Source organism: Tenrec ecaudatus, chromosome 13 (genome assembly GCF_050624435.1).
Source record: "Tenrec ecaudatus isolate mTenEca1 chromosome 13, mTenEca1.hap1, whole genome shotgun sequence".
Taxonomy (NCBI): Eukaryota; Metazoa; Chordata; class Mammalia; order Afrosoricida; family Tenrecidae; genus Tenrec; species Tenrec ecaudatus.
In genome coordinates, this window is record NC_134542.1 from 13483110 (window position 1) to 13510657 (window position 27548).

General features: G+C 44.6%; 1 protein-coding gene across 1 annotated transcript in view; it reads left to right on the top strand.

The window, feature by feature from the left end:
• DOCK10 (dedicator of cytokinesis 10) overlaps positions 1-27548 on the top strand; it is a 161789-nt gene that overhangs the window by 71847 nt on the left and 62394 nt on the right. The window contains exons 8-20 of the mRNA XM_075529295.1: positions 3073-3256; positions 4250-4335; positions 5370-5453; positions 5574-5729; positions 11447-11668; positions 11854-11976; positions 12175-12257; positions 15642-15764; positions 19143-19222; positions 21168-21355; positions 21865-21930; positions 25135-25227; positions 27363-27486. Coding sequence (XP_075385410.1) covers positions 3073-3256; positions 4250-4335; positions 5370-5453; positions 5574-5729; positions 11447-11668; positions 11854-11976; positions 12175-12257; positions 15642-15764; positions 19143-19222; positions 21168-21355; positions 21865-21930; positions 25135-25227; positions 27363-27486 — 1612 coding nt within the window. The remainder of the gene's footprint in view (positions 1-3072; positions 3257-4249; positions 4336-5369; positions 5454-5573; positions 5730-11446; positions 11669-11853; positions 11977-12174; positions 12258-15641; positions 15765-19142; positions 19223-21167; positions 21356-21864; positions 21931-25134; positions 25228-27362; positions 27487-27548) is intronic.

A 27548-nucleotide genomic window follows, 5' to 3' on the forward strand; every position in this document is an offset into this window, starting at 1 on the left:
TTGCTGCTAGATGTCCTCAAATTGGCACCCGCTGCGAGCTACCCTCTGCATCGCAGAACCAAACACGATCCAGTGCTACCCCACCATCACGTCGTGGTATCTGAGCCTGTGTTGCGGCCCCTTCATCAATCCATTATCTTGACAGACTTCCTCTTTCGTGGAGACTCTACCTAGCACAGTATCCTCCTTCAAGTACTGGTCTGTTGAGATCCCAGGTCAGAGTACGTGAGGGGAGGAAGTCTGCCATCCTCACTTCCAAGGAGCATCCTGGTTGTACTTCAAGACGGGTCTGTCTGTAGTTCTGGGAGTCTGTGGTGCTCTCACTGGTTGTTACCGGCCCTAGAGTTCAATGCACCCAGTCTTTCTTCTGGGTTCCTTCTGCACGACACACCCTTCACAGGCATGTTGAGTGGCGAAAATACCACGGTGTGGGTCAAGCAGGCCTTCACCTTTGAAGTGACATCCTCTCTCGTCAACACTTGAAGGAGGTCTTGTGCCGCAGGTTTGCCCAACTCGATGTATTGTTGGCCTTCTTGGCTGCTTGGGCATCCAAGCAAGATGAAACCCTGGACAACTTTCATCGCTTCTCCATTTATCATGAAGTCGTCTGTCGGCCCAGTTGTGAGGATTTGGGTTTTCTTTATGTGGAGCTGTCGTCTGTGGGGAAGGCAGCAGTTCTTGGTCTTCATCAGCAAGTGCTTCAGGCCCTCCCCCCCTCACTTTCAGCACACACGGTTTTATCATGTGCCTATTGCAGGTCATTCAGAAACCTTCCTCCGATCCTAATGCCGCATTCTCCTTCATATAGTGCATCTTCGCAGATGATTGGCGCAGCATATAGACTGCATGATATGTGAGAGGATACAACCCTGACACACACCTCTCATGATTATAAATCCTCCACAGGCATTAGAAATTCACAATTGAAATCATCGATAGAGGGGAACACAGACTCGGGCCTTACAATGATAAAGAATTGCAAGAGCTGTAATAGAGGTAATAGAAGGTGTGCCTGTGGAATGTTCTAGAAGCACAGAACACGGATGAACTCTTCTAGACCAGACTAGAAGTCTGCACAAAGAAGCTGAGCCTGTACACAAAATTTACCAAGGTGGATTTTGCACACATGTGGAAAATGGGGAAACCTGACTTTATCTTCCAATCCGTAGACATTTCGACATTGGATTAAAGATATGATCCTTGTGTTTCTGCACCTACAGTTTTATTTATTAGAGGCAGTGACCTCTGGCTTCTTGAGGTCACTTCAGTAGACTGACACCCAGGTCAGGTTTCCCCAGGTGTGTGGGTCTCAGGTCATCCTGTTGCTTATGGTTCTTTCTGATGTGTAAGCATTTGCATTTGGTAAGAAAATTCTGGGGAGCAGGCACTAGGTTCACCCAGAGTTATCAAACTAGCACAAAGTGTACCTGAAGGTGAAGCACACGTCCACACAAAGGCACCGAGCACAAGAATAGAATGAGTCAGACTGGCCGTTTCCCTGAGACAAAACGGAGAAGGAGGAGGAAGACGTCGCCTCGCCAAGTACTCCTTACCCACTGCCCTCCTTCAGGGTGCCCACACTCGTAGTCTTCAGCGATGAAGTCATTGTAGTCAGCCTCATTCCGGTCCATCCTTACTACTGTGTTTTCATCGGAACATCCCCGGGATCCTTTGAGATATATTCCAGGAGGGGGTATCAAGGGAGAGGAGCTTTTGCCCAGCTTCCTCCAAGAACATAGGTGGCGGTTATGGTTGGCATCTCCTTGACTCTTGGTAAAAAGAATTGGGGCAGGGGAGGTGTAATGTAGGTTTCCTAATTTTTGTGAGCATTGTCAACCGGCGCCAGATATGTCTTTGCGCCGTTCCAATCCAATCTTGCTATGGCTTGGGGGTGTTGCCACATCAACTGACTTGGTAGTTTTTATACTGTCCTGCTTCCATTTTGTCCTGGGACAGTAAGGTCTGTGCTATCTTAGCAGGATCCTTCAGGCCCTGCTCATTCATACATCCACCCATCCTTCCATCCACCCATCCTCCCGTCCACCCATCCTTCCGTCCTCCCGTCCACCCATCCTTCCGTCCACCCATCCTCCTGTCCACCTATCCTTCCATCCACCCATCCTTCCATCCACCCATCCTCCCATCCACCCATCCTTCTGTCCACCAATCCTTCCAACCACCCATCCTTTCATCCACCAATCTAGGTTCTGCCTCTGAGGTAGAAGAAGTATGCTTACTGTGTTTGCCCTGTGTGGCAGGTGGCCGATATTAGCCGTGGGCCAGCGGGGAGGTACAGTGATTCCCTCCAGGGAACTTGATAGATGCCCTGGGCTGGAGACAGTAGGCACAGGGTATTGCAGTGAGAGAAGAGGGTACAAGTTGGTCGAGAAAGGAATGGCAGAGAAGGAATGTGGGTGCTACTGTAGGTGGCTGGCCTTCAAAGCCATTGGGCACCTCCTAACGGAGTGAAAGGGCTAATTGGGGGAAGAACTCAAGGTAATCACACTCAAAAGACAGAGAAGGGACAAAATATTCCAAAGTGGTGACTGGTGAGTTGGGGAAAATACAAGATAGAGTGGGTCAGGCAAACCGGATGGAAGATTGGTTTCAAGAAGCAAGAAGTGGCCACTGTAAGCTCACAGAAGGGTCGTGCCCCTTGGAGAACATGACAACAAAACCGTTGCTAGAACTTTGGCAGGTGTCACCTGTGGAATACAGGGAGGGTAGGAGACCACCTGGCAGGAATCCTAAACTGAACCTCAGGTGAGGATGTAAGGAAGGGCAGCAAGTGACAGTCACTCTCTAGAGATGCTTAGAGTATCTTCATCGCGTGACCCAGATCTCCAACTGATCCACAACTGCCTCACTCAGAGATAGCGCAGCATAAAACGCCTGCAAAGAAACCAAGCCAAATGGTTGACAGTCGCCTAAAGTGGTATCCTGTTGAGGGAGATGTCCTAGATGTCCCCTGCTGTATGGAACCATTGTGAGACCCCGGCCTCGTGTAAGAGACCTCTTGCTCTCTGAGACTTGCTCTCTCAAAGATGTCCTCCTATCTTTTTTGTCCGGCAGAATAACCGACTGAGGAAGTACGCCATTGAACTGAAAATGAACGAGCTCACCTATTTTGTGCTGGCCGCAGAAACGGAGTCCGACATGGACGAGTGGATCCACACCCTCAACCGCATCTTGCAAATCAGTCCTGAGGGGGCCCTGCAGGGAAGACGGAGCATGGAGCTCACTGACCTGGGGCTGGGTGAGGACTGCGCTCTCTTCCCTTTGCCCACTTAAGCTCCTGGTAGCTTGTAGGTCTAGCAACACATCCCCGAGCAATATGCTCCTGGAGATTTTGCCCGCAAACCTTCCTGGTGGCGTAGAGTGAGTGGTCTCACGCATCCGTGTGTGGCGGTGATTTGGAGTCCCTGGGTGGTACGAATGGATCATGTGTTCTGATGCTGACAGAGGCACCTCAGAAGAAAGGCCTGGCAATTGACTTTTGAAACATGAGCCCTTGAAAACCCCCTGGAGCCCAGGTCTATTCTGACACACCAGGCATCAGAATGGATCCCACGGTAACTATTAGCAATGATTCAAGGCTGTCACTCAACAAATGATGTTGGAAATCATCTGTTAGCAGCATCAGGGGTGTATGCTAACAAGTGGCTGAGAGCCCAGCTCCGATATCAAAGGATGGTAGTCTCTCCCTGGGGCTGAAGATGTGGAAGTCTGCTTCCATTAAAGATACAGGGACACTGTGAGTCAGACTTGACCCAATGGCCATGGGTATATGCCACAGTAGGTGTTTCACATCTATACCTTAATTAATAATAATCAGCTCGAGTAATCACCTGTACAGAGTCGTACAGAGAAAGTTTAAGGCAATGAAGCTAGAAAGTAGGTTGGAATCAGTGGCCTGAATGTCAGACTTACCAAAAATACTTAGCAAAGTTATGGATTGAAAATGGAAGTCAAGACTGCCATTAAGTCTAAAGTTCATTGCATCAGAATGTGAAGTTCGTGTGCACACAGGCTGGTGGTGTGGGAAGAACCTCTCGCTGGTCCTCCAGAGGTCCGATTCCCAGCTTAGCTCACCCAAGTGCAGAGTTCTGGAGTCAGGGCACAAGCTGGGGGGTCCTTCATAAAAGCCCTCATTATTCTGTGTCTAACTGTGTTTTCATACGTCACAGACTAGGACAACAGTGTGTCCCATGAATATTACTTTGGTGGTTTGTTTTGTTTGTTTTTCAAGATCCGCTGGAGAACTCGGTAGCTTGCGAATTCACACCTGAGGAAACAGAACCTTCTGAGAGCAGCCTCTACCCAGACTTTACAAAAGTAATAAAGTTGGCATTTTCCAAAGCAGGCGGGTTTATGTTCTTTTGTTAGTTATGTTCATTAATATTTAGCCTGAGAAACGAACTCAGCGATTCCCATTAAGCTCTGTGCTTTACTTAATATGCCCACAGCACTTGAAAATAAAAGCATGGTCTTATAACCTTTGCTGAGTGCTAATGGGGAAATCTGCAACACTAAAGTCTATTTCTTCAAAGGAGTGCTGGGCTGCCAGTCACACAAGGTCAGCGGTTCGAACCCATTAGCCTCTACAAGAAAACTGAGGCTTTCTGCTCTTGTAAAAATGTACAGCCTCAGAAACCCATTAAGGCAGTGGTTCTCAACCTTCCTCGTGCCGCCACCCTTTAATACGGTTCCTCATGTGGTGGTGACCCCCCAACCATGAACTTATTTTCATTGCTACTTCATCGCTGTCATTTTGCTACTGTGATGAATTGGGCGACCCCTGTGAAAGGGTGGCTCAACCCCCAAAGGGGTCACAACCCACAGGTTGAGAACAGCTGCCATAAGGGCTGTTCGAAAAAGAGGTAGGCCTTCTATGAGTCGGACTGACGACAGCGGCTGCCTCCCTGGGCTCGGGCACAGGAAGAGGAGCTGTGCTTGGTTCTTTGTTGCAGCGTGGCTATGGGTTGGAACCAACTCTATGGCAGCTCTCCACAACGTTCTGTCGATCATTGTGAGTCAGAATTGACTCAATGGCAGCATGTGATTGTTTTTAAGGCTCTTTCTTGGCCAAGCACCTGGGTGGTATGGCTGGCAAGGTACTTAGTAACTAACACCCCAAAGGCTGAGAGTTGGGACCCACTCAGGGCTCCCAGGGATAGAGGCCCTAAAAATCCACTGCCGCCTTCAAGATTTCAATCAAGAAACCCCCTGCGGGAGTTCTGCTTTGTCACTTGAGTAGCCAGGGGTTCAGTGGAGTGGAAGGTACTGAAGCACAGCAACGTCGCGCCCGGGGGGGTGAGGCGGTCGGAGAGTGTCTGGATGTTGCGATGCTAACGTCCTTTTCTCTGTAGTACCTCATGGAAACGGAAGAGACGGTCCGAATGACGCGGAACTTGGAGCGATTAAACCTGTTCTCACTAGACCCGGATATAGATGTAAGATGGATTTTTGTTTTTTCAACAGAGACAAACCTGATCTGTCTGATTCAATGTCTAATGTATCATTTTGTTTTTATGATGGATGCTTGCTCACTGGCATGTTCCCATTTTTCTTAGACCTTGAAACTTCAGAAAAAGGATCTATTAACGCCAGAGTCTGTGATCAAACCGTTTGAAGAGAAAGCGGCCAAGAGGATCATGATCATCTGTAAAGCGCTCAATTTGAATCTCCAGGGATGTGTAACGGAGAACGAAAATGATCCAGTAACGAACGTAAGTTCCTCTTCTCAAATGCCTGTGCCAACCACCACCAACACAATACCACTGTAGTCTACAGCTCCGGGACCAGCGGTGTATTTCCACATGGCAGAAGCACAGTGGTTCTGGTGTGGGATTGCCGTGAGACTGCTGTGAAATCCCCCTTTGACCTGAAGAAGAAGCACCAACAGGGCTAAGTTCCACGATTGCTTCCCTGGAGGCAGCCCAAGGTCAGAGTGTCCCAAGGTGGCATTCAAGGGGGCGTTCACATGGACAATTTTATTTTAATATTTACATGTATATGTTCATGTTTATGAGAAACAAGTAAAACCTAGCCACTTTTTTTGGACAGGGCGAAATAGTGAATTGAGTACGTCTTTTTAGAGAAATGCCAGAGAAATAATAGCGCAGGTGGTACATAGAGGGAAACCGTGAAGTGGCTGCACTGATATTTGAAAAAATGTCATGGTACTCCTGGAATCAACCCCAAGGTTTTGTGATTTTGTTTTTCTTACTAGGTGAGCTCTTTTGAGATGGTTTTCTTAGTCTGATTACGAATAGTTCTGCAGAGAGAGAGAGTAAGAGAGAGAGAGAGATTTTGCAAGCCTAACCATATGGATTGACATATAGATGCCAAACTGAAAGTGCTCTCTCATGTACGCCAAGAACTGGAGAAGACCACTACCTGGTCAAACGGACATGGGAGCTACCTGTACCTGTGCCCATACCCAGGAAAGGTTATTCAACAGAATGCAGTCTTGAGCAATACCATTCACATAAAACACAAGCAACATTTTTCTGAAAAAAACAAAAACCCTCAAAAGTGGTTGCAGCTTTACATCAACACCAAGCTGCCCGCAATTCAAGCAGGATTCGGGAGAGGACGTGGATTGAGAGCTATCCTTGCCGACGGCAGATGGATTGTGGCTGAAAGGCGCAACATGTCAATATGCGCACAGGGAACCTGCACGTAGACGAAGAGGCAGTCTTTCAAATAGAACATGGAGTCTGATATCAGGGAAGGGGTGCATCTTTTCACCATAGGTATTGAGTGTGTATGCTGAGCAGATGGTCCGAGAAACTAGACCACATGCAGAAGAGCAAGACATCGGTCTTGGAGCTCATGAACACCATGAAGTACGCAGATGACACAATTGTGCTCCCTGAAAGTGCAGAGGATTTGAAGCTCTTATTGATGAATAGCAAATACTAGTCTTCAGTGCGGCTTACAAGTTAACATAAAGAAAACAAAGATCTTCAGAATGGAATCAATAATTGAAGCATAAAACAGGAAACTTTTGAAGGTGTCAAGGGTTTCATTTTACTTGGGCTCATCAGCCATGCCCAATGAAGCAGAAATCAAGAAACCAAACAATATATTCCACGAGACAAAGTTTGCTGCAAAAGACATCATTCAAGTGTTGAAGAGGACAGATGTCGCTTTGAAGTCTTTGGTGCGCCTGACTTGAATCGTTGTATTTTCCATTGCATCGTACACATGTGAAAGGTAGAACATGAATAAAAAAGATTGAATAAAAATGGATGTTGTTGAATCCTGATATGGGTGAAGGATATTGCATATGTCATTGATGGCTAGAAGGATGAAGAAATCTGCCTTGAAAGAAGCCCAGCCAGAATTCTCCTTTGAGGGGGGAGGCAAGACTTTGACTCACGTACCTTGGATGTGTTATCAGAAGTAACCACTTCCTGGAAGGGGCAGCGTGCTTGGTAACAGATAGTAAGTGAAAAAGAGGAACACTGAACACGATAGCTCATTAACTACAACAATAGACTCCGACATAGCAATGTTGGGGGGGAGGGGGGGTTTGCAAACCAAGGCAATATTTAGCCCTGTTATATGTAAGATTTCTGAGTTGGAAACTAATGGACAGCACTTAATTAAAAACAACAGCAAGCAAAATGATAGACTACAAAGGAGAAAATAACACGGATAATCTATCAGGCACCAGGATTGGAGGATGTGCAGATGACACAACCTTGTGATGTGCAGATGACACAACCTCGCCTGCTGAAAGTGAGGAGGACTTGAAGCACTTGCTGATGAAGATGCAGGGGTGTAGTGTTCAGTAGAGATTACCATGCCTTGTAAAGCTGACCAGATTCCTCGCAAGTGAGCCAAGAGGAAACATTAGGACAGAGGAGAAAGGATCAAAGCAGTCAAAGATTTTTGGCTTGCTGGCACTTTCAATCAGTGCTCCGGGGAACAGTAGTCAAAGATCAAAATATGAGTCGCATTAAGTAAATCTAGTTGACAGGACCCCATTCGAGGATTGAAAAGCAAGGGTGTTCCTGACCCCAAACACGGTATTTTCACTTGCCTGGTGTGGAAGCTGGACTTGGACAAAGGAAGGCTGAAGGGTAGCAGCGCACCTTAGCGGTGTGCCAGAGAAGGATCTGGAAAGTGCCATGGATGCTCAAATGACGGACACATCTGGGTTGGAAGGAGTAAGACCAGAGTGCTCCCTGGAGGCAAGGGTGGCAAGACTTCATCTGATATTCCTTGGCCATGTTGTCACGAGAGGGCAGTCCCTGAAGAAGGACGTCATGCTTGGTAAGGTGGAGGGCCAGTGAAGAAGGGGATGACGTTGAAAGAGATGGTTTCACACAGTGGCTGTAACAGCACGGTCCAATTGTGAGGATGGTACAAGGCAGGGTATTGTTTCCCATTGTGTTGTTACGTAATCTGTTGTCAGTTTGAGATTTACGAGTGAAAGGGTGGAGTCTAGCCTGTCAATCAGGTCGAAGCTTGATGCTCTTATTTGGCGGCACTAAGGAGATAAATAGCTTGCTGGAGGAGAGATACATGCTTACTCCCTGGGAGACAAGACACATGGAGCTATGCTAATGCCCTGAGCTGGAGGAGCCACGTAAAGACCTCTGCCAGCACTGAGATACTTCCACTGCCACTGGATCCGCAAGACTTTACGCACTGATCTTCCTGCATTAGGAATCATTGCATGTGTTGCGTGAGTCTGAAAAGGAATTTATAGACTGGTATCAGACATATGGGCCAATATCTGACTTAGGGACTTGATCTGGACTCGTCTGGGATGTTTTCTCAATATTCAATTGCTCTTGTATATAAAGGTCTTTCTTACACCCACGTGAGTGTCTATGAATTTGTTTCTCTAGTCTCCCTGGACTAACACACCTATGTTGTGCATAGGGTAGCTATGGGTCAGCACTGACTTGGTGGCACTACCAACAATAGTCCCATGAGGGACATGGAGAGTATCCTCTTGGTATCACCATTACATAAAAAGAGCCAAACACTGAAAGGATGAATCTCCCTCATTGCCATCGAGTAAATTCCAACTTGTAGCCATCCTGTAGCTCAGAGTAGAAAAGCTCTTGTGGGTCTCCAAGGCTATACATTTTTTAGGAGCAAAGGCCGTATCTTTCGCCCATGGAGTGGCTGGTAGTTTTAAACTGCTGACCTTGAAGTTAGCAGCCCAACTGATAGTCCACTACACCCCCAGGGCTTCTGAAGGATGGAGTGAGGGAAACATCAAGAATACTAAAGAGGAATGACCACTGTCAGGTGTACAGAGGCCTGGGCATCATGAAGATGTAGAGAAAGAGTCCAGTGGGTTGAATGGTGCTTACAAGCATAGGAGCATGAAGCCAGAGAGCAGTCCAGCGGATGCGGTCTCTCAGAGGGTCTTGCTGACAGCAGGAAGAGCAATATTCACGAAGTGAAGGATGCTCGAAGCAGCCATCAGGATGGAGCTTCATGCAGGCTTACAGAAAAATCCAGGCTTCACCGTTTCTGAATCAATTTGGTCATATTAAGAAAACTTAATCCCAGGCATAGTACCACTTAGCTCATTATGTAGGAATAAATGCTTTTTATTTTTACCCTGCAAATCCTTAAGTGTAATTTAAAAATCCAGTTGAGAAGTTGAAACTAAAAGAGTATTGGGCTTTTCACTTCCTTGCCAGGAACATATGACTCCTTCCCAGTGATTTGCTTTCTTTGTGCTAAACTATATTTAGAAGCTAAATGTATTTGGATCATCTCTCCTGGCAAGAGGACATGTCCCGATTCATGAGGCCACTTTCAACTGCACTTTCATATCCATTACCGGATGAAGTGGATTTGATGTCATTTGTGCATCTGTGTTGCACTTAATTTACTTTAGAGTAGATTTTGCTTATTCTGTTGTCGTCAAGTTGATTCTGACTCATAGCTACCCTAGAGGACAGAGCAGACCTGGCCCATGGGGTTTCTAAAGCTGTGATCTGCAGCGCAGCTGACTGCCCCATCTTTCTTTCCCACAGTAGGGGGCAGGCCTTTAGGTTAGCCACTGGGAGCTGACTCCCTGGACCACCAGGGCTGGGAGCTTAGTTCTGTGGAATTAAGTTTGACTCATGATGAGCCTAGAGGACAAAGTAGAACTGTTCTAAAGGGTTCCCAAGGCTATAACCTTGATGGAAGCAGTCTTGACACATCTTTCTCCCCTGACGCAGCTGATAGATTTGACTCTCAACCACTTGGCTAGATGCTGAGCACTTCCCTGCCGCACCACCAGTGAGACTTTATATTGCTTCTAAACATTAAAAAATGAACCAACAAAACGGCACCCCTTAATAAGTTTATTTTTACTTAATGGATCTTTCAAAATCGATGTGTCTTTATTCAACATTGGTTTTTATTAATATAACTATTTAAACTCATTTTTTTAATTCGGTAAGCTTGATTTTAAATGAGATCTTTCTCAGGTTGCTGCATGTAATGAATGAGCTTCTACAAAGACTCAGTGAAAGAATGTTCTCCTAACAAAGAAAGAATTGCCTGACAGCAAATTTTCAAGTTCATTTTCTAGCATAAAATATGACTTTCAAACTCAGAACTTATTCCAAAAATCTGAGATCCACAAAACTGTTTCCCGTCAGAGCTACCCTTTCTCTGGCCCTTGCATTTTATTAATTCCCAGGATTGCATTCTGCCTCCTATCCCTTCGCTTTGTCTCAAGCCTGAACAAGACCCCACATGTTAAAAAGGCCATCACGTGCTCACTCTTCAGCTCAACCTATGTCTTCAGTTTAATTCCCAGGACTGGGCTCAAAACTCACCAATCTAAATGCAGACCGGGCTACCCCAGGAAAGCCTCTGTGCACCCCCTGTCGGAATTTATGTTTGTGTTGGCGTACTTGTTGCTATGATACTGGAAGCTGTGCCAACGGTATTTCAAACACCAGCAGTCACCCATTGTTGATGGGATTCACCAGAGCTTCCAGGCCAAGATGGAGAAAAACACTGACAAGCTATTTCCAAAAATCAGACAGCAGAAACCCAGGGGACCATAGGAAAACATGGTTTAATGTGGTTCTGGAAGATGAGCCCCTAATTGGAAAGCTCTTAAAGTGCCCAGAGGCCACAGGATGATGACCTAGGACAGGGCAGGGTTGCTCTGGGGTCGCCTGAGTTGGGGTGGATCCAACAGCAATCGGTAACAGCAGTGTGTTACCGCCTAAAGAGACTGTCAAGTGCATCTTGAATGTGATATACATTTTGGATATTACTGTTATGTTATGTTGTGATATGATGTGATGTTATCTTATATTATCAAGCTCCTGTAGAAAGCTAAAATGGGAATGGATTGGTGAAGTATTTCACAAAGTGTGGTTTAGAAAACTCTTCAACTCTGTGCTTACACAGAACCTGTACATTGACCAGAAGGCACTACGTCTTTCCTTTTTCCCTGCAGATTGAACCTTTTTTTGTGAGTGTGGCACTTTATGACCTCAGAGACAACCGGAAGATTTCCGCCGATTTCCACATGGATCTAAACCACACTGCTGTCCGGCAGATGATCTCAGGGGCGTCCATGGCTTTGGAAAATGGCAACATTGACACCGCTACTCCGAGACAATCAGAAGAGCCCTGCGTCAAGGGGTTTCCAGAAGAATGGCTCAAATTCCCAAAGCAGGTTACACTTTGGTTTTGTCATAGGATGAGAAATATCCATTAAATTCTTCTTCCCCAGAAATCTCATACGATGGACGCTTTCCAAAGAAGCATCCTCTTACAGCTGTCTTTTCTAAAAAGCAGGGGGTTTATGGATACTGTCAACGTGGGCGCTCGGATGCTGACGGCCCCTTTCATTGCTCCTAGGCTATCTTTTCCATAAGCAACCCACACGCCGAAGTTGTTTTGGTGGCCAAGATTGAAAAAGTCCTCATGGGAAACATTGCAAGTGGTGCTGAGCCGTACATCAAGAATCCAGACTCCAACAAGGTACTGCATCCTCTTCCTTCCAGATCGGGGCAACACTTTCGAGACCTAGTCTTGCTGTCTGGTATCAACATGTGGTAAATAGTCAATTATTGGTGGACTAGATCTCCACAAAATCTTTTAGAAGCTGCTCTACGTTATTTTACAAGTGCAGTTTGTAAAGCGACGTGCTGATGATGTTTTCATTTGCTCTCCTCTTAGTACGCGCAAAAGCTCCTAAAATCCAACAGGCAGTTCTGCAGCAAGTTGGGGAAGTACCGCATGCCATTCGCTTGGGCCGTGAGGTAGGTGGGGTTGGACTTTTGGCCCTGAATCTGATAGAATCCGTATGAGGGGACTTCAACAAGTTCACGGAAAATTCCATAATATTCTAATTCACTTTTTCCCCCATCTCCTTGGATGTAGGCATCATGGCAAGGTTTCATTTTGAGCATCCGTGTATCCATCATATTTAATGCACTCGTGGCTCGAATAATGCTAGTATGGTTATCATCATGACCACTTTGAGCTTCCCAGAAACTTCATCTTCACCTCATCAATACCCTTTTCTGGTAACTCAAGGGCAATGTGTTAGACAGAGCTCTCTGGAGAAATAAAACTAGGACTCATGATTTTATATCTATATGGATAGATATGCACAGCACGAAGGAATATAACCGCTAATTAGTCTACACAGCAGTACAGAGGGTTCAGTTCAATTCACTTCCATAGAACAGTTAATATACTGGAAGTCCTTCAGCTCATGAGGGTCGCTGGGTCTAAGGTCAAGGTAGCAGACAGCTGAGTCTTCCCTTGGGCAATGCATGCAGCCTGGCCACAGACAGCAAACAGCAGGGCAAGTCACCACTCAGGAGTTTAGTGAAGCAGGCCTGGATCAGATATGGAACTCAAGCAGTACAAGGCAGGGTCTGACAGCCTCAAGCTCAAGCAATGTACACACCAGCAGCATGGCAGGTCTTGAAGGAACCTCAAGCTCTAGTGACACGATCCATGGGTTGGCTGTCCCAGAGGTAGGGCAGCTCACAAACTGAGGAAGAAAACTAGCTAAAGCAGCTACACGCTGGTCCTATCACCAAAAAGCAAGAGACAGAGGGGCAGGGTTTGCCTAGCCATTTATCTCTTTGCCCTCTGATCACACTGTGACCTGATTAATCCTTCGTGTTCCTATTGGCTTGGTTGACACCATAAGCTTACCTATCACAGGTAGTGAAAAATAATGTGGGAAAAGGAAGTAAAATGATTTCCCATTATTGATATAACCTGAGTTCTTATGAGGCAAATTTCTTTGAATTTGTCTAAAGAAATATGTTAACCAAAAGCAGATAAGGATTTGCAAAGAGGCAATTGCACTGATGATTGAAGTAATTATTTTGACAACAGGAAAACCAACAATGTCACAATTATCTGCTGCATGGATAGCTCATTAGTGATTTGGTTGTAGGCTGGGGAACAGTATACACCACCAATTTATATGGATGAACCTATGATGTACATTTGCATAAACATTTCCAGGATCATAGTTCCAAAGATGTCATAGTGCACCATTTGGTTTACCTTATCCCAGATCTTAGAAGATTCAACCTAAGAATAGTTTCATTTCTCCTGCACAGTGTGAATGCTGCTTCAAAGACATGCAGATAAAGTCATAGGAAGGTTTGTTGTGGCTCATGGCTTCCTGTTAAACTTGCCACCTAGCACATGTCAGTCTTTACTGACCCTGTGCTCATTCTGTGGCTACTGTTCCAGCCAGTTTTGTTTTTGTGGTTGTTTTCCCCATGGCGGTTTGTTTTGTAAAATAGGTCTGAGAATACTCTAAAACAGCGGTCTCAACCTGTGGGTTGCCACCCCTTTGGGGGTACAACTACCCTTTCATAGGGTCGCCTAAGACCATCAGAAAACATATTTCTGATGGCCTTAGGAACTGAGACCTGCTCCTCTATCCGTCTCCAGGTGGGTCCACCCCCACGCAGATAGCCCACATACAAGTACCTGGTGTGAAGACTATTTACCTGTGCTACACCATGCTTCAAGACAAAGTTTCACTTATTTGTGATTAGAAATAAATATTTCACAATATATAATTATATATTGTTTTGTGGTTGATCTCTATGATGCTTTAATTATGTTCAATTTGTAACGAGAATCCAACCTGCATATCAGATAGTTATATTATGATTCATAACAGTAGCAAAATAACAGTGATGAAGTAGCAACGAAAATAATGTTATGGTTGGGGTCACCACAACATGAGGAACTGTGTGAAAGGGCCATGGCGTTAGGAAGGGTGAGAACCACTGCTTTAAATGGATGAGTGGTCAACACTGAGTGGTCTTTAAAGTTTATCAGAACCAAACTAAAATTTGAATTCTTCAATCTGTCCTTTTAGAGAAGGCAGTTGATTTTAAGGGAGCCAATTCAATTTAGAAATCCTTTCATGTTAGAAAACAATCTGTATGGATCCGACATTTTATTCATTCAAGTAAAAGCCCTGTGGACTAAAATGTATGTGTGGGCTTCAAATGGCCATGGGAAAATGGCAGGAAAATATAGTAGAATTTTCCCACAAACTTTTTGAAGCTCCTTCAGCTAAGATATATATGATCCCTCTCTTTCCTCAGTGTTATTTGATAAACAACCTGTTCTCTCCCTCACTACTTAGCATAACAAAATTAAGATTTTTAGGTATAAGGAGTCTGAAAAGATTTTTTAAATGAATTGGTGGCCCACACGCTTTGGGTGCTTTGGGACCCTGTGATCCAATGTCCACTTCACTGGCCATGTCAGTCTATGTGTCAACCTGTGGTTAATTTAACGAGTAGCAGTCTCCTAGTTATGGCCTTTAAGCTGACAGACGTAAAAATTCACATTTTCCTAATATCACACCCAGAATAACTATGTATGGCATCTAATTTTTCTTGAATTTTCTAGGCACAAAGCAAATATTATTTGATTTAACTATGTATTATTTGGAGATATATTTATTCGATTTTCTTTTTATATAATTTCAAGGAAATGAGTCATGCAATAACTAAAGTATCTAGATCCATTTTGTTCTCTTAATTCCTAGTAAATACCTGACTAATTTTCCTTCTCCATTTTGTCTTTGGTTCTGCACTTAAAGAATATGGGCATGTCTATTTCCATGAAAATTTTTCAAGATTAAACACATAGACGATCACATCCCTGTTTCACTGAATCCTAATGTGTGCATCAAGCAGGAAGTGACCATACCTTGTACAGGTTTAGGTTTAAATAATGTAAAAAAGAACAGTCATTGTCCCTATTCTTGCTCCTTCCAGCAATGCTCCAAAAATTTTAGATGTTACTATATGTGAGGCATCTTTTAAAAAACAAAACAAAAAAGTAGTGTGAGCTTATGTCACTTTAGATACAGAGTTGAACATGCAAAAGGTACAAGTATGAAGGAACTTCAAAATATTTGGGGGGAAATCTCATTGCCTTTTAATTCAACTTTTCAATGAACTTTTTGAAGATACATCATATACTGTGCAAATAAAACTTTGGTTTGAAGAGCTTTGCTTTTTATAACTTCCTGGATTTTCTCCCATTTCAAATGGGGCAGTAAATAAACTTAATCTCCTTCAGCACACTGTCTGCAAACCATGTTTCCATACCAACATGAATAAATGTGACTGATATTCTTTCAGATCAGTATTTAAAGATAATCAGGGAAATGTGGACAGAGACTCAAGATTTTCACCATTATACAGACAAGAAAGTAGCAAGATATCAACTGAGGATCTACTTAAATCAGTGACTGATTACAGAAGGTATGGTTGTTTTGGATATTTCTCTTCAACACTCTCATGGGCTTATAATCCACATATCATACAGTGCAAGGGTCCAATCACATCTAGAAGAGTTACACAATCATCACCACAATCAGTTCCATAGCATTTTTTCTTCATTCTTGCCTTCGATGTTATTAGATCCTCAAAATTCCCCTGTCATACCCTCAAGGAATCATTAATCTACTTACTGCCTATAGATTTACCTATCTGGATATTCTTGACACTGAAATAAATCAGCTACACAGCTCTAGTTGATTTGCTACCTCTGCATAAACAGTTGATTTTCAAATGTCCATCTCCTTCACCCCAGCACAGAGATTCTTTTCAGATGGCTTCATACATGCCCAAACAGTGCCCCACTGTAAATTTGCCAGGATTGTGGGGGGAAGCGCAAACCATCCAACTCTGTCAGCTATCTGTTGCTGCCTAAAAGGCTAACCCAAACATGATGCCTTCCAGTAGCATCTACTCATGAATCTACACTCTGAGCAGGGTGATGGGAAGAAAGTGGGCTGTCCTGTACCTGGTATTGGCTCAATTAGGGGACCAGGGATCTCCTTTCAAGGTGGCTGCAGATGGGCTATGGGTCTCCACTCCACACTCCCTGCCCCCATTCACACTGGGTATGTTTTTGTTCTGGGACTTAGATAGCTGATACCTGATCCCATCAACACCTCATGATCACACAGGCTGGTGTGCTTCTTCCTTGTGGGCTTTGTTGCTTCTCAGCTAGATGGTTGCTTGTTTATCTTCAAGCCTTTAAGACCCCAGACACTATATCTTTTGATAGCTGGGCACCATCAGCTTTCTTTGCCACATTTGCTTATGCACCTATCTTGTCTTCAGCGATCGTGTCGGGAAGGTGAGCCATCACAGAATGCCTGATTATTAGAACAAAGTGTTTTTGTGTTGAGGGAGTACTTGAGTCGAGGCCCAATGTCCATCTGGTCCTTAATTCTTAACATATAGATATAAGTGCATAGATCAATTCCCCTCTCATTATAAATAAATATATTTACATATGTACATGCCTGTATTTAGACCTCTATAAACGTCCTTTGCCTCCTAGTTCTTTCCTCTATTTCCTTTTACTTTCCTCTTCTCCCACCATCATGTTCGGCCTTTATTTGGGTTTAGTAATTCCTCGCTGCTACATTGCCCTTCATTAAGCCCCACTGGGCATCTTACGCCCTTCTCTCCACTGATGTTAGTTCACTTGTTCCCTTGTCCGTGGGTTGAATCCCTCCCCCCACCCTTCCTTTCTCGCACCTCCCCTTCTCCAGTATCTCCCCTCCCCTGCCCTGGAACCATGAGTCCTGTTGTTTTCATCTCTAAATTGTTTATCACACCTCTCTTATCTATACAGACATGCAGAGACATTAATAAGCACAAAACCCACGCAAAGCCAAACAAAACAACAAAGGAAGTCAAAACCAAAACAATAACAACAAAAAGAAAGCCAATGACAAAAATGAAAAAGCCTATAAAACGTTCAAGCTTGGTTTGTTGACCTTTACAACTGCTTCCCATTTGATATATTTTGGGCCCTTATCAAAAATCAGTTGTCTGTATGCTGATGTTTTTATTTCTGGGTTTTCAGCTCTCTTCTGTTGGTCTGAGTATCTGTCGTTATACCAGTACCACACTATTTTGACCACTGTTGCCGCATAGTATGTGCAAAACTCAAGTAGAGCAAGCCCTCCCACTTTGTCCTTCTTCTTGAGGAGTTCTCTACTAACTCTAGGCTTCTTCCCTCTCCATATGAAGTTGGTAATTAGTTTTTCCAATTCTTTGAAGAAGGATGATGGTATTCGTATTGGGATAGCATTAAACTTATATAGTGTTTTGGGAAGAACTGACATCTTTACTATATTAAGTCTTCCAATCCACGAGAATGGGATATTCTTCCATTTGTTGAGGTCACTGTTGGTTTTTTGTAATAGTGTTTTGTTGTTTTCCTCATACTAATATTTTGTTCTTTTAGTCAGGTAAATTTCAGTTTCTGCTTGCCTATTTTAAAGGGTACCGCCTTTTTAAGTGCCTCTTCTGTGATCTTATCTGTGATCTTATCTGATGTGTATAGCCATCTGATAGACTTCTATTTATTGATCTTGTATCCTGCCACTCTGCCATATTCCTCTATCACTTCCAACACTCCACTTGGGGAGCTTGAGGATTTTCAATATATAAAATCTTATCAACTGCTAATAACGATACTTTCACCTCTTCCTTCCCCAGTCAAATACCTTTGATGTCTTTTCTTTGCCTAATGTTGTTAGCTACGACCTCCAATACAATGTTAAATAGGCGTGGGAACAAGGGACATCCTTGTCTGGTCCCCTTTTTCAGTGGAATTGTTTTTGTCTTTTCTGCATTGATCACCACATTGGCTGTTGTTTTATATGTATAGCTTGTATAATATTGAGAAATTTTCCTAACATTCCGACTGCCACTTTCTTAAGCTCAGCCCCTGAAACTATCGCCATCTTTCATGGTCAAGTTATCACAGAAGATAGATTAAGAGAAAGAAACCTGACCACTCTTAATATGAAGAGGGTAAAGAAGGGTCATATTTAAAGCCCCACAAAAAATTATATTGCTGTGAATATAATGATTCTTGTTTCTATCATCTGGATGATTTGGGGGGAAACAAAATAAAGGAAATCCTTGGTAAGAGAAGAAGTATTTAAAAGTTGTACATTTAAAAAAAAGAATCTACACATCCTGCATTGGTTGATGATGTCATCTTTTATGAGAAGCTACACATTTTAAACTACTGCTCCCCTAATGGACCCAGTGTCCTGTGCCCTTTGCCACATTTTAAATGTTAATATCCAGGAATAAGCAATTTTCTATCAATGGATCTTGTTTATCCCAAGCAAAAATTATAATTATCATGCAACAAGCCTGGCTAATATTGTCAGCAGCATCAGTAGAGGGAAGGTTTAACTAGATATGAAGTTTTCTCTTGTTCATTTTTTTATTCTGTAAAATTTATAAACCTTAGAAAATGAAGGAAAGGGGAGGATAGAAACCTTAGGGAGACCCTGAGCCAGTCTGACTTCTTTGGAAAGTTACAGCCCACTAATTACTTGGAGAAACTCCCCTTTGCTTATTAAACTGATTTTCAAAATTAAACTAAAAGAGATCAGTCATGAGATCAGTCATGGTCTACCATATGCTTGCAGTAAGCTCAGGATTAATGTTATTGTTAGCAGGTGTCACCTAGTTGGTTTGGACCCATAGTGACCTTGGGCACAGAATGAAACACTTCCCAGTTTAATAATTGATGCTTTCTTTCTTGAGAATTTGGATAATTCAGAGTGTGTGTGTGTCTATGTTGGCATATTTTCACAGGGCTGACAGAATAAGCAAGACGCTGACCATCCCAGGAAGCCTGGATATTGCTATTGACAGCGTCCCTTTGGAGTATCCAAGTATGATGAAACGCTGTCCTGGTTTGGTTGTACAGTTCTGAGAATATAATGGGTACTTTGGGGTTGGCTAAGCACCCCTAAACCACACTCCCTACTCCAAAGTCAATTCTGACTCATAGAACCCAATAGGACAGGGTAGAACTGCCCATGTGACTTTCTGAGACTGCAAGTCTTTATGGGACTTAAAAGCCTCATCTTTGTCCCAAGAATCAACTGGTGGTTTTGACCTATTGATCTTGGGGCTAGCAGCCCAGGGCATAACCCTAGTGCCACTGGGCCCTCCTTTGGTTGGTTACAGAAATATTTTTTCCAAATAGATAAGAATTCATTATCTTCTACAAATGCAAGTCTCCATATTTCTCCATTAAGGGAGGCTCTGAGTGAGACAAGAACTATGTCCAGGTAACATACCCTTGATCTGCTTTGCACCATGTTCCAACCAGGTGTTAAGTCAAATCAGTTAATCCTCAAAGCCCCCGAGGTTTGCAAAGGAGTAAAATCAGGTTCCAGTGGTTTAAGGAACCAGTGACCTTTCTGGCAGAACTTAAATCCTATCCAGTTTCTCTGACGCACAATGCACTGTGCTGATAGTACAGGGTTACTCTGTACAACGCTTAGCCCCCCATGTGGCCATGTGATAGCGATAAGTGGACTCTGTACAAACCCTGCCATTTTAGATTTTTGCAAAGAGTGAGATCGATGGCTTCTAGTTTGTCTTGTTTTGCTTTGCTGCATCCGATTAGACTCCCACCGACTTCCTACGCAAGGGCCTAACAAGCAGAGGCATCCGGTAAAGAACAGCCAGTAGGGAGGAGATTAGCAGTGCCGGGTATTGGCATGACAAGCAGGACTCTTCGGTTTTCGATTCCTGCCAGTTTTCCATGAATCATTTTTATATGAAATACAATAAGTGTTCTACTGTGAGCCAGGTCTCCAAATCACTTTTGTATTGATCGGCATGGAAAGGTAGAAGGTAGGCCAAGCCATCGCTCCTGGCTAATGAAGAAGAAGGTGATTTTTTTATGACCGCTGCAAAGAAAAGGGTAACCAAGCAGCTCGCTGACACTTTCTCTTGGAGAGAATAATAGACCAGCTGGGGCCGACAGTAAAGGCTGTTGTAATGATTTTGAAGGAGAAAGCTGTCATTGGAGTCCCCAGTAATCATAACGATTCCCTTTTGCTTTTCTGAAGGCCAGAAGATTCCAAACGGGGTGAAAGAAAGCATACTTGCTATCTTTCAGCGCCACCATTTTATTTCAGTCTCCAAATTTCTGTGATGAGAGCTTGAATTAAAAAGTTTATTATTATTATTTTCTTCCTTTTTTTCTTATCCTGTTTCGATATTGATCAATTTTAACAGTTTGTAAAAGACAAAGGCAAAATACTTTATATTCAGTACCACACGTGCTTCAATCCTATGCTGTAGAATTATTTCCTAGGAAATTTACTATGAAGCCCTTTTGCACTTATCAATGACAGACCTTTTGGCCAAAGTTTTGTCTCACTATAGACTTGTTTATATCTGCATTATATTGCAAGTGCCAATAGGTTAATCCATATTGTATAGTATCTGGTTAGTATGTTTGGGGGATGATTACCTGAAATTATATTTTCTGGGAAAGGTAAGATAGTTCTAAAAATCATCTTTAAGATGTATCCTTTCTTGGGATATCAGCTTTGATTTTCAATACAATACTTAATTACCTTCCAGATCCACAATCTTATGAATGGTGCATGCTACCATAGTTTTGAGGTTTCCTGGGATGACTTTGGGTTAAGCCCAGCTTAGCGTGAGTTGGGATGACTTTGGGTTAAGCCCAGCTTAGCGTGAGTTGATATAAAATAGTTTTATTTTGATTGGGTTAATATGAAAATAGACTAAGTGTTGGTCGCGACAAATGGAACACTCTTGGATGACAAACTTTTATTTCCTGATTTTGTTAAGACTGTGTGACATCATCCTTCATCCCTGTCAAACCTTTCGATGTGACGGCTCAGCCCGAACCCACAGTGGAGGTGGAGGAATTTGTTTACGACACAACCAAGTGCTGCCGTCCTTACAGAGTCTACAAAAACCAGATCTACATTTACCCCAGGCACCTCAAGTACGATAGCCAGAGATGCTTCAACAAGGTAGGGGATCCCCGTCTCCCTGTGCCACAACTGAATCGCATGAGATGGCTTCGTAAAAGTGGAAATGGAAACTGCTGAGCTACCGCTGTAGAACAGAAACCTTTGGGGAATACGAACAAGCAACACTGTCGAGGGGCGGGGATGAGCTTCGCTGTAGACATGTGAGAGGACACCGGGTCTGGAGCCTGTTAGAAATCCTTTCTCAATTCTGCCCTCAGTCTTGTTGTTTCAAAAGGCCCTGAATAGGCCCTGCAAATGGCAGACTTGTTCCATCACAAAATGCACTTTTTCTGCCTTTGAGACAAATATTCATCTCGGGTCTTTCTGCTGCTTCAAACAACTGTAGATAATGTTGTGCGAGATGGGGATATTCTCCCTTCCCCCCCGCTTTCTGATTTAATGAGATACTAACTACTTATTGTAGACTCTAAGGTTTTGGGGGGAGGATGTTTTTCCTACTGTCATCTAATTGACCATTATAATTCCCATTTCCCCCACTGCAATGGCAGGCACGGAATATCACAGTGTGCGTTGAATTTAAAAACTCCGATGAGGATGGTGCCCCTCCGGTGAAGGTGAGCCAAGTCCGCTTCGGGACGCAGCAGGAGAGTGGGAAGAAGTTCCACCATGGGGCGGGGGGGGGGGTTCATTTCATGTCACTGTGATTGACATGATATGGCACACATGTGTTTGAGATATTTTGGAGGATACCTGATTTAATAGGCATCCTTACCTAGCTCGATTAGAAATGTCTGTCCCACAGTTCTGCTTCATATCTCATTATGGGGTAGAAAAATGGAATGCCGGAGTGAATGAATAGAGAGATCTAGCTCTGGAAGACCTTGCCCTTGTCCTAGACTAGCGCACCTTCATGTGGCAGAGCTGATGTCTCAGGCCACCTTCCTAGCTGACTCTCCTGTGTGCCATGCACAGGGCTGCCCTGGCCCCAGGCGCAATGCAGTGGACTTGAAGGACAACGGCATTAGGGGAGGGTGTTGGTGTCCGCTGCTGGAGGCACAGGAAAACCAGTGTGCTGCTGACCACCTGAGTCCATACATCAGGTTTGCTTGCACTCTGGCCTGTAGCCTATAACCCTGCAAATGGATCCGCTTTGTGGCGTTCATGGCTGATGGTATTGTTGGTAGCTGCCTTCAAGTGGATGTTGACTCAAAGCTGTCCTATGTTCCAAAGAGTGTAATGGCTCCCTCGTCATCCTGATGTTTGAGTCCATTGTTGCAGCCACCTTGTCACTCTTATCATCCAGGGTCTTCCGCTTTCCATTGCCCTTCAGCTGTTCCAAGCAAGATATCCTTTTCCTAGTAACATAGAAGTCACACGTTGGGCCAACCACTGCCAGGTCAGCAGCTCGAAACTCCCAGCCCTCCCGAGGGAGAAAGAGGAACTTTCTCCTGTAAAGAGTTAGAGTCTCTGACACTAGGGACTCAACCCTGTCCTCAAAAGGGGCTATCTGATTCAGCATCAAGTTGATGGCAGTTGGTTTGGTTTCATTGGTTGTTGTGACAAGCCGGCGAGTCAGTTCCAACTAATGGCGACCCAGGTGGAACAGAACAAGACACCTCCCATCCTGTGCTAGCCTCGAGATTTTTTGAGCCCTTTGTTGCCAGCCACTGTGCCGTGCTGTCTCCCTGAGAGCCTGCCTCTGTTTTGCTGCCCCACAACTTTACCACGCGTGATGTCCTACTCTAAGGAGCGGTCTCTCCTGACAGCATGTCTAAAGTATATATGAGTCTCACTGTCTGTGGCTTTAAGGACCACTCTGACTGGACTTCTGCCGGGACAAATCTGTTTGTTCCTTTGGCAGTCCATGGTGCGTTCGGTATTCTTCACCAACACCAAAGTTGAAAGAAGAATATCAAATGTATTTTCACATATATGCTCTGAAGACATCCACGTTCTCCTGGAGTGAATCCAGTGTTTGTCATGAGTTGTGTGACACTTTGGCACTCCCTTGCTTATCAGTCTGTTTCTAGGCCACTTTCTTTTCCCGTCGGCTCCTGGCCTTTCCCCTTCTCCAAATGCACCCGGTTTCCCGGGGGCCATGTCTTTGGAAGTGGGGAGCCCATTGCTTCTTCGTAGTCTGCTCTTCGTGTGGAAGCTCTGTGGAAACCTGTTCCCGCTGGGCGACCCTGCTGGCATGTGAAATCCCAATGACACAGCTTCTGGAATCACAGTAGCACACAAGCCACCGCAGCGTGACAGACTGACAGAGAAGAGCATCGTGCTTGGTAACGTGGACAGGGACAGCGGAAAAGAGGAAGGCCCTCGGGGAGATGGATTGTCCCCGTGGCTGCAAGCACAGGAACAGTGTGAGGATGGCACAAGACGGGACTGTTTCCGTACTGTTTCCAGAGGGGCGCTGTGGTCAGCTGACTGCGTGGCACTGAGCAGCAACAATGACGTCAACATTTTAACTAAAAAACACAGGAGGGAGAGATTGCTGTTATTGGGCCACTGGCTTGCGCTTCTCCATTTGGCTCAAGCCAAGGAACCAGATAATAAAGCACAAGAACAGTTTCTGACTAGCTGCCAATAGTCTCTGAGTTAATTCCTTAAAGCGCTCCCTTGTGTCCCAATTATTCTGGTTTTATGGCCGAGATGTTAGTTGGACTATTCCGTAGAACGGTAACCAATTTAAGAATGATCATATATATCCTGCAGAGGACCAAAAGCTAGTTTAAGTTGTCTTGAGCTCCTTGGACAGCCGCAGGTGTCAAGTTCTACAGAAACACTGAAACCTACACCCTTGGACGTTCAGCCGATTTAGACACAGCGTGGCCCTGCAGCACCGGGTGTCTGAAATTGATGTTAAGAGGGCAGTCTTCCCCATCTCTCCCTCACAGCGGCTGCTCAGGGTCAGTAGCAGGCACAGCACAAAGGGGTCCTTCTGCAACACCATTCGCCTCACCTACAGCGAAAGGTTAAAGCAAATAGTTGGCCTGGCAGCAACCTCCCCTTGTGCAAGACCTGTGTTCAAGTCCTGGCCAATGCGCCTTCTACCACCCCTGTTGGTGAAGGCGGTGGAGCAGGGTGGGGAGCGGAGGGTGCGCTACTGCTGAACAGGACTCGGGAGACCTTCCGTACTAAGCCAGACTTGGTGTAGGGTTCCAAACCAGGCAGTGGCAACTTTATGTGATCCATCATCCACTCTATGGATGACACAAGATTGGGCAGCATTTCATTCCACTGGACATGACATCACCATAAATGGGGGCAGAGTCCCCAACAACCAACCACAACAGCCCTGAACGCCCCAACAATGAGTCCATGCAGGTATAAGGCATTGATATAATATCTAACTGATGAGTTAATTCTTTCAAATGGTCTTCAGTCATTGTGCAGTAGCTAGAGGACGAAAACAGTAGCAAGTTTTTTTAAAAAGACATTGCCTTTGAGTCATGTCTGACTCCCAGTGACCCTACAGGGAGAAATGAACTCTCCCACAGGCCTTCCACGTGTGTCAGTTGTCACAGAGGCTGACTGCCGCATCGGGCTCTTGCCTGGTGGGTTCACACTGCCCATTTTTCCGTTACCAGCCAAGTACTTAACCAGTGTGCTCCCAGAGTTCCCTCAAGTGTGGGGTAGTTGGCCAAGGGGATTGAAGCTCAAGGGGAATCTGGCAAATTATCACACAATACTCCTTTGCTCTGTGGTGGGAACTGAGGGTTGGTGAGTTTGGGCGTGTTGGAGTGGGAGGTTGTGTGTGTGTGTCTTTAGTTAAACTTGCTCCTAATGGTTCACCTTGTCACTTTTTAAAATAGTGCATTTATGGAAAACCCGGAGGACCCCTCTTCACCTCGGCAGCCTACACAGCAGTGCTGCACCATTCCCAGAATCCCGACTTCTCGGATGAGGTACGGAAGGCAGGGTCCCTCTGCCACCAGCACCTCTTAAAAAGGTGCTCAAGTAGAAAGCAAATGTTTTCAAAGTGATGAGGGCAACACATGTATTTGACGCACAATGGATGGGTATATGAGCTGTGATAAGTGTTGTACGAGCCCCCAATAAAATGGTGGTTTTTTTGTGTGTTTTTTTTAAAAAGGTAGGTCTGTGAATGGGTCAGGTTATGCATGATGACCCCATCTCAGGTTGAAGACATGCTTTGACTTTTGTTTATTGAACTGAGATTTAGGAACTATATTACTGGATCTACTTCAAGAGTAGGGGGCTACTTTGTGTCCTTCAGCACAAGATCGAGCTTTGAAGATGTAAATGTTTCCTTTCTATCCATGGCAGAAAGCCCAGTCTGTCTGCTCGCAGATACATTCAGCCTTGCAACCCCTAAGGAGAGTCCTATCGCGTCCTCTGAGGTTTACTGTGGGTTATAATTGGCTTAATGGACATGGATTCTATTTTTTTAATTTAAAAACCTCAGAGTCATTGTCATGATGTTGATTCTGACTCATAGCGACCCTATAAGACAGAGTAAAACTGGCCCTGTGGGTTTCAGAGGCTGTAACTCTTTCCTGGAGGAGACAGTAGCTAGTGCTTTTGAACTGCTAACCTGGTGGTTAGCAAACCAACTTGTAATCCATTATACCCACCAGGGTTCCAGTAGGGGTTCTTGTATACCCTCCTTTTCAGGTGAGACTAATGATTCCTTCTATTTCACTAGTCAGTGCAACCAAGAATATGTTATTCGGCTTTAACCAATCTATGGCCTCATTTTATGTCGTAATGGTAATAACAAAGTATGGCCATCTCCAGTGAGTGAGACTAGATGTCATGAGCTTGAGTGTTCCTGAGCCACCGTATCTAAGTGGACATGGGACCAGACCGGCCCGGCCTAATTCTCAGTATTGTCTTTTTGGTTATTGCCCCAGACACCATGCCACATTGCATAGAGGCATGGTCCCGCGCAGTCCACAGCAGTTCTCTATGTTAGTGACCATTAGGATCTTCCTGTTAAGGATGAAGGACTGAGGCTCAGAGAGGACAGACAATAGGCCCTGCCAAGGATGCTTGCCAGGACTGTGATGATTCAAACTCAGTCCATGTGATGCCTGAAGTTCCACCATTATTCTATAACTATATTGGAAAAAAAATCAGTGGTTCAATGATATTTGCTGCATCCAAATTGGCTACGTTACTAACAGCTTCAGACAAGCAAGCTACAGTGATTGCATTTCATGCTTCAATTTAAAACCAAGTCTGAACTAATGCAGCCCACAGTAGAGCAATATTGAAAGGTGTTGGTCACCTAAAGAAGACAACATGAGCTCTGCTTACATGATAGTGAGAGTTAGGAAGTCACACTTCTTTGTCTTTGTTCCCTGTTGGTGCAGGAATAAATAACCACAAGACAGTGATGTGAAACCACACACATTGATTTCTATACAGTTCTGGAAAGCAGAAGTACAAAGTGAATCTCACAGGGGTCGTAGGTTGGCTGATTCCTGGAGGCTCTAGGGGAGGCTCCGTTTGCTGGCCACTACCAGCTTCTAGAGTTGGCCTGCATTCCTTGGCTTGTGGCCCCCTCCCAGGAACTGTGTCCTTCAAAGCTTGGCTTCTATCTCCCTTACATCTCCTGTCTGACACTCTTGCTTCTCTTTCGGAAGGATTCGGTGACTACATTTTGCCCACCCAGATAGTCCAGGATGACCTCCCCATCTCAAGACCCCTCACTTACTCACATCGTCAAAGTCCATCTTCCTGTGGAACATAACTAAGTCACAGGTCTGAGGAATAGGGTGTGGGCATCTGTTGTTTTGTGAGAGAGAGGGAAGCAGATGGAGGCTGGAAGGGGCATGAGCCTGTCCATCACACCCTTCTAACCCTAAGTCACTTTAAACAGAATTACAGGCACACTAAGGGAACAACAGTGCGGATGATTTGAATGTTCCTTAGGTGTGAGAACAACAAGATGTGAATTCAGTCCCTCTGGAGATGTTCTCAGAAATCACCAGTGGCTGGGTTTCCATTAAGATTCTTTGCCCTGACCCTGGGCAAACGGTTTTCATCTGAGCTGTGAGCATGTCTTTCCTTGCAGGTGAAAATTGAGCTGCCAACACAACTGCATGAGAAACACCATATTTTGTTTTCTTTTTATCATGTCACCTGTGACATCAATGCCAAAGCTAATGCCAAAAAGAAGGAAGTGCTGGAGACATCAGGTATTGGGGGGCAGCCATCGGAAGTACCTGTCCTTGTCATGGTTGGGATTGAACTCTGACGT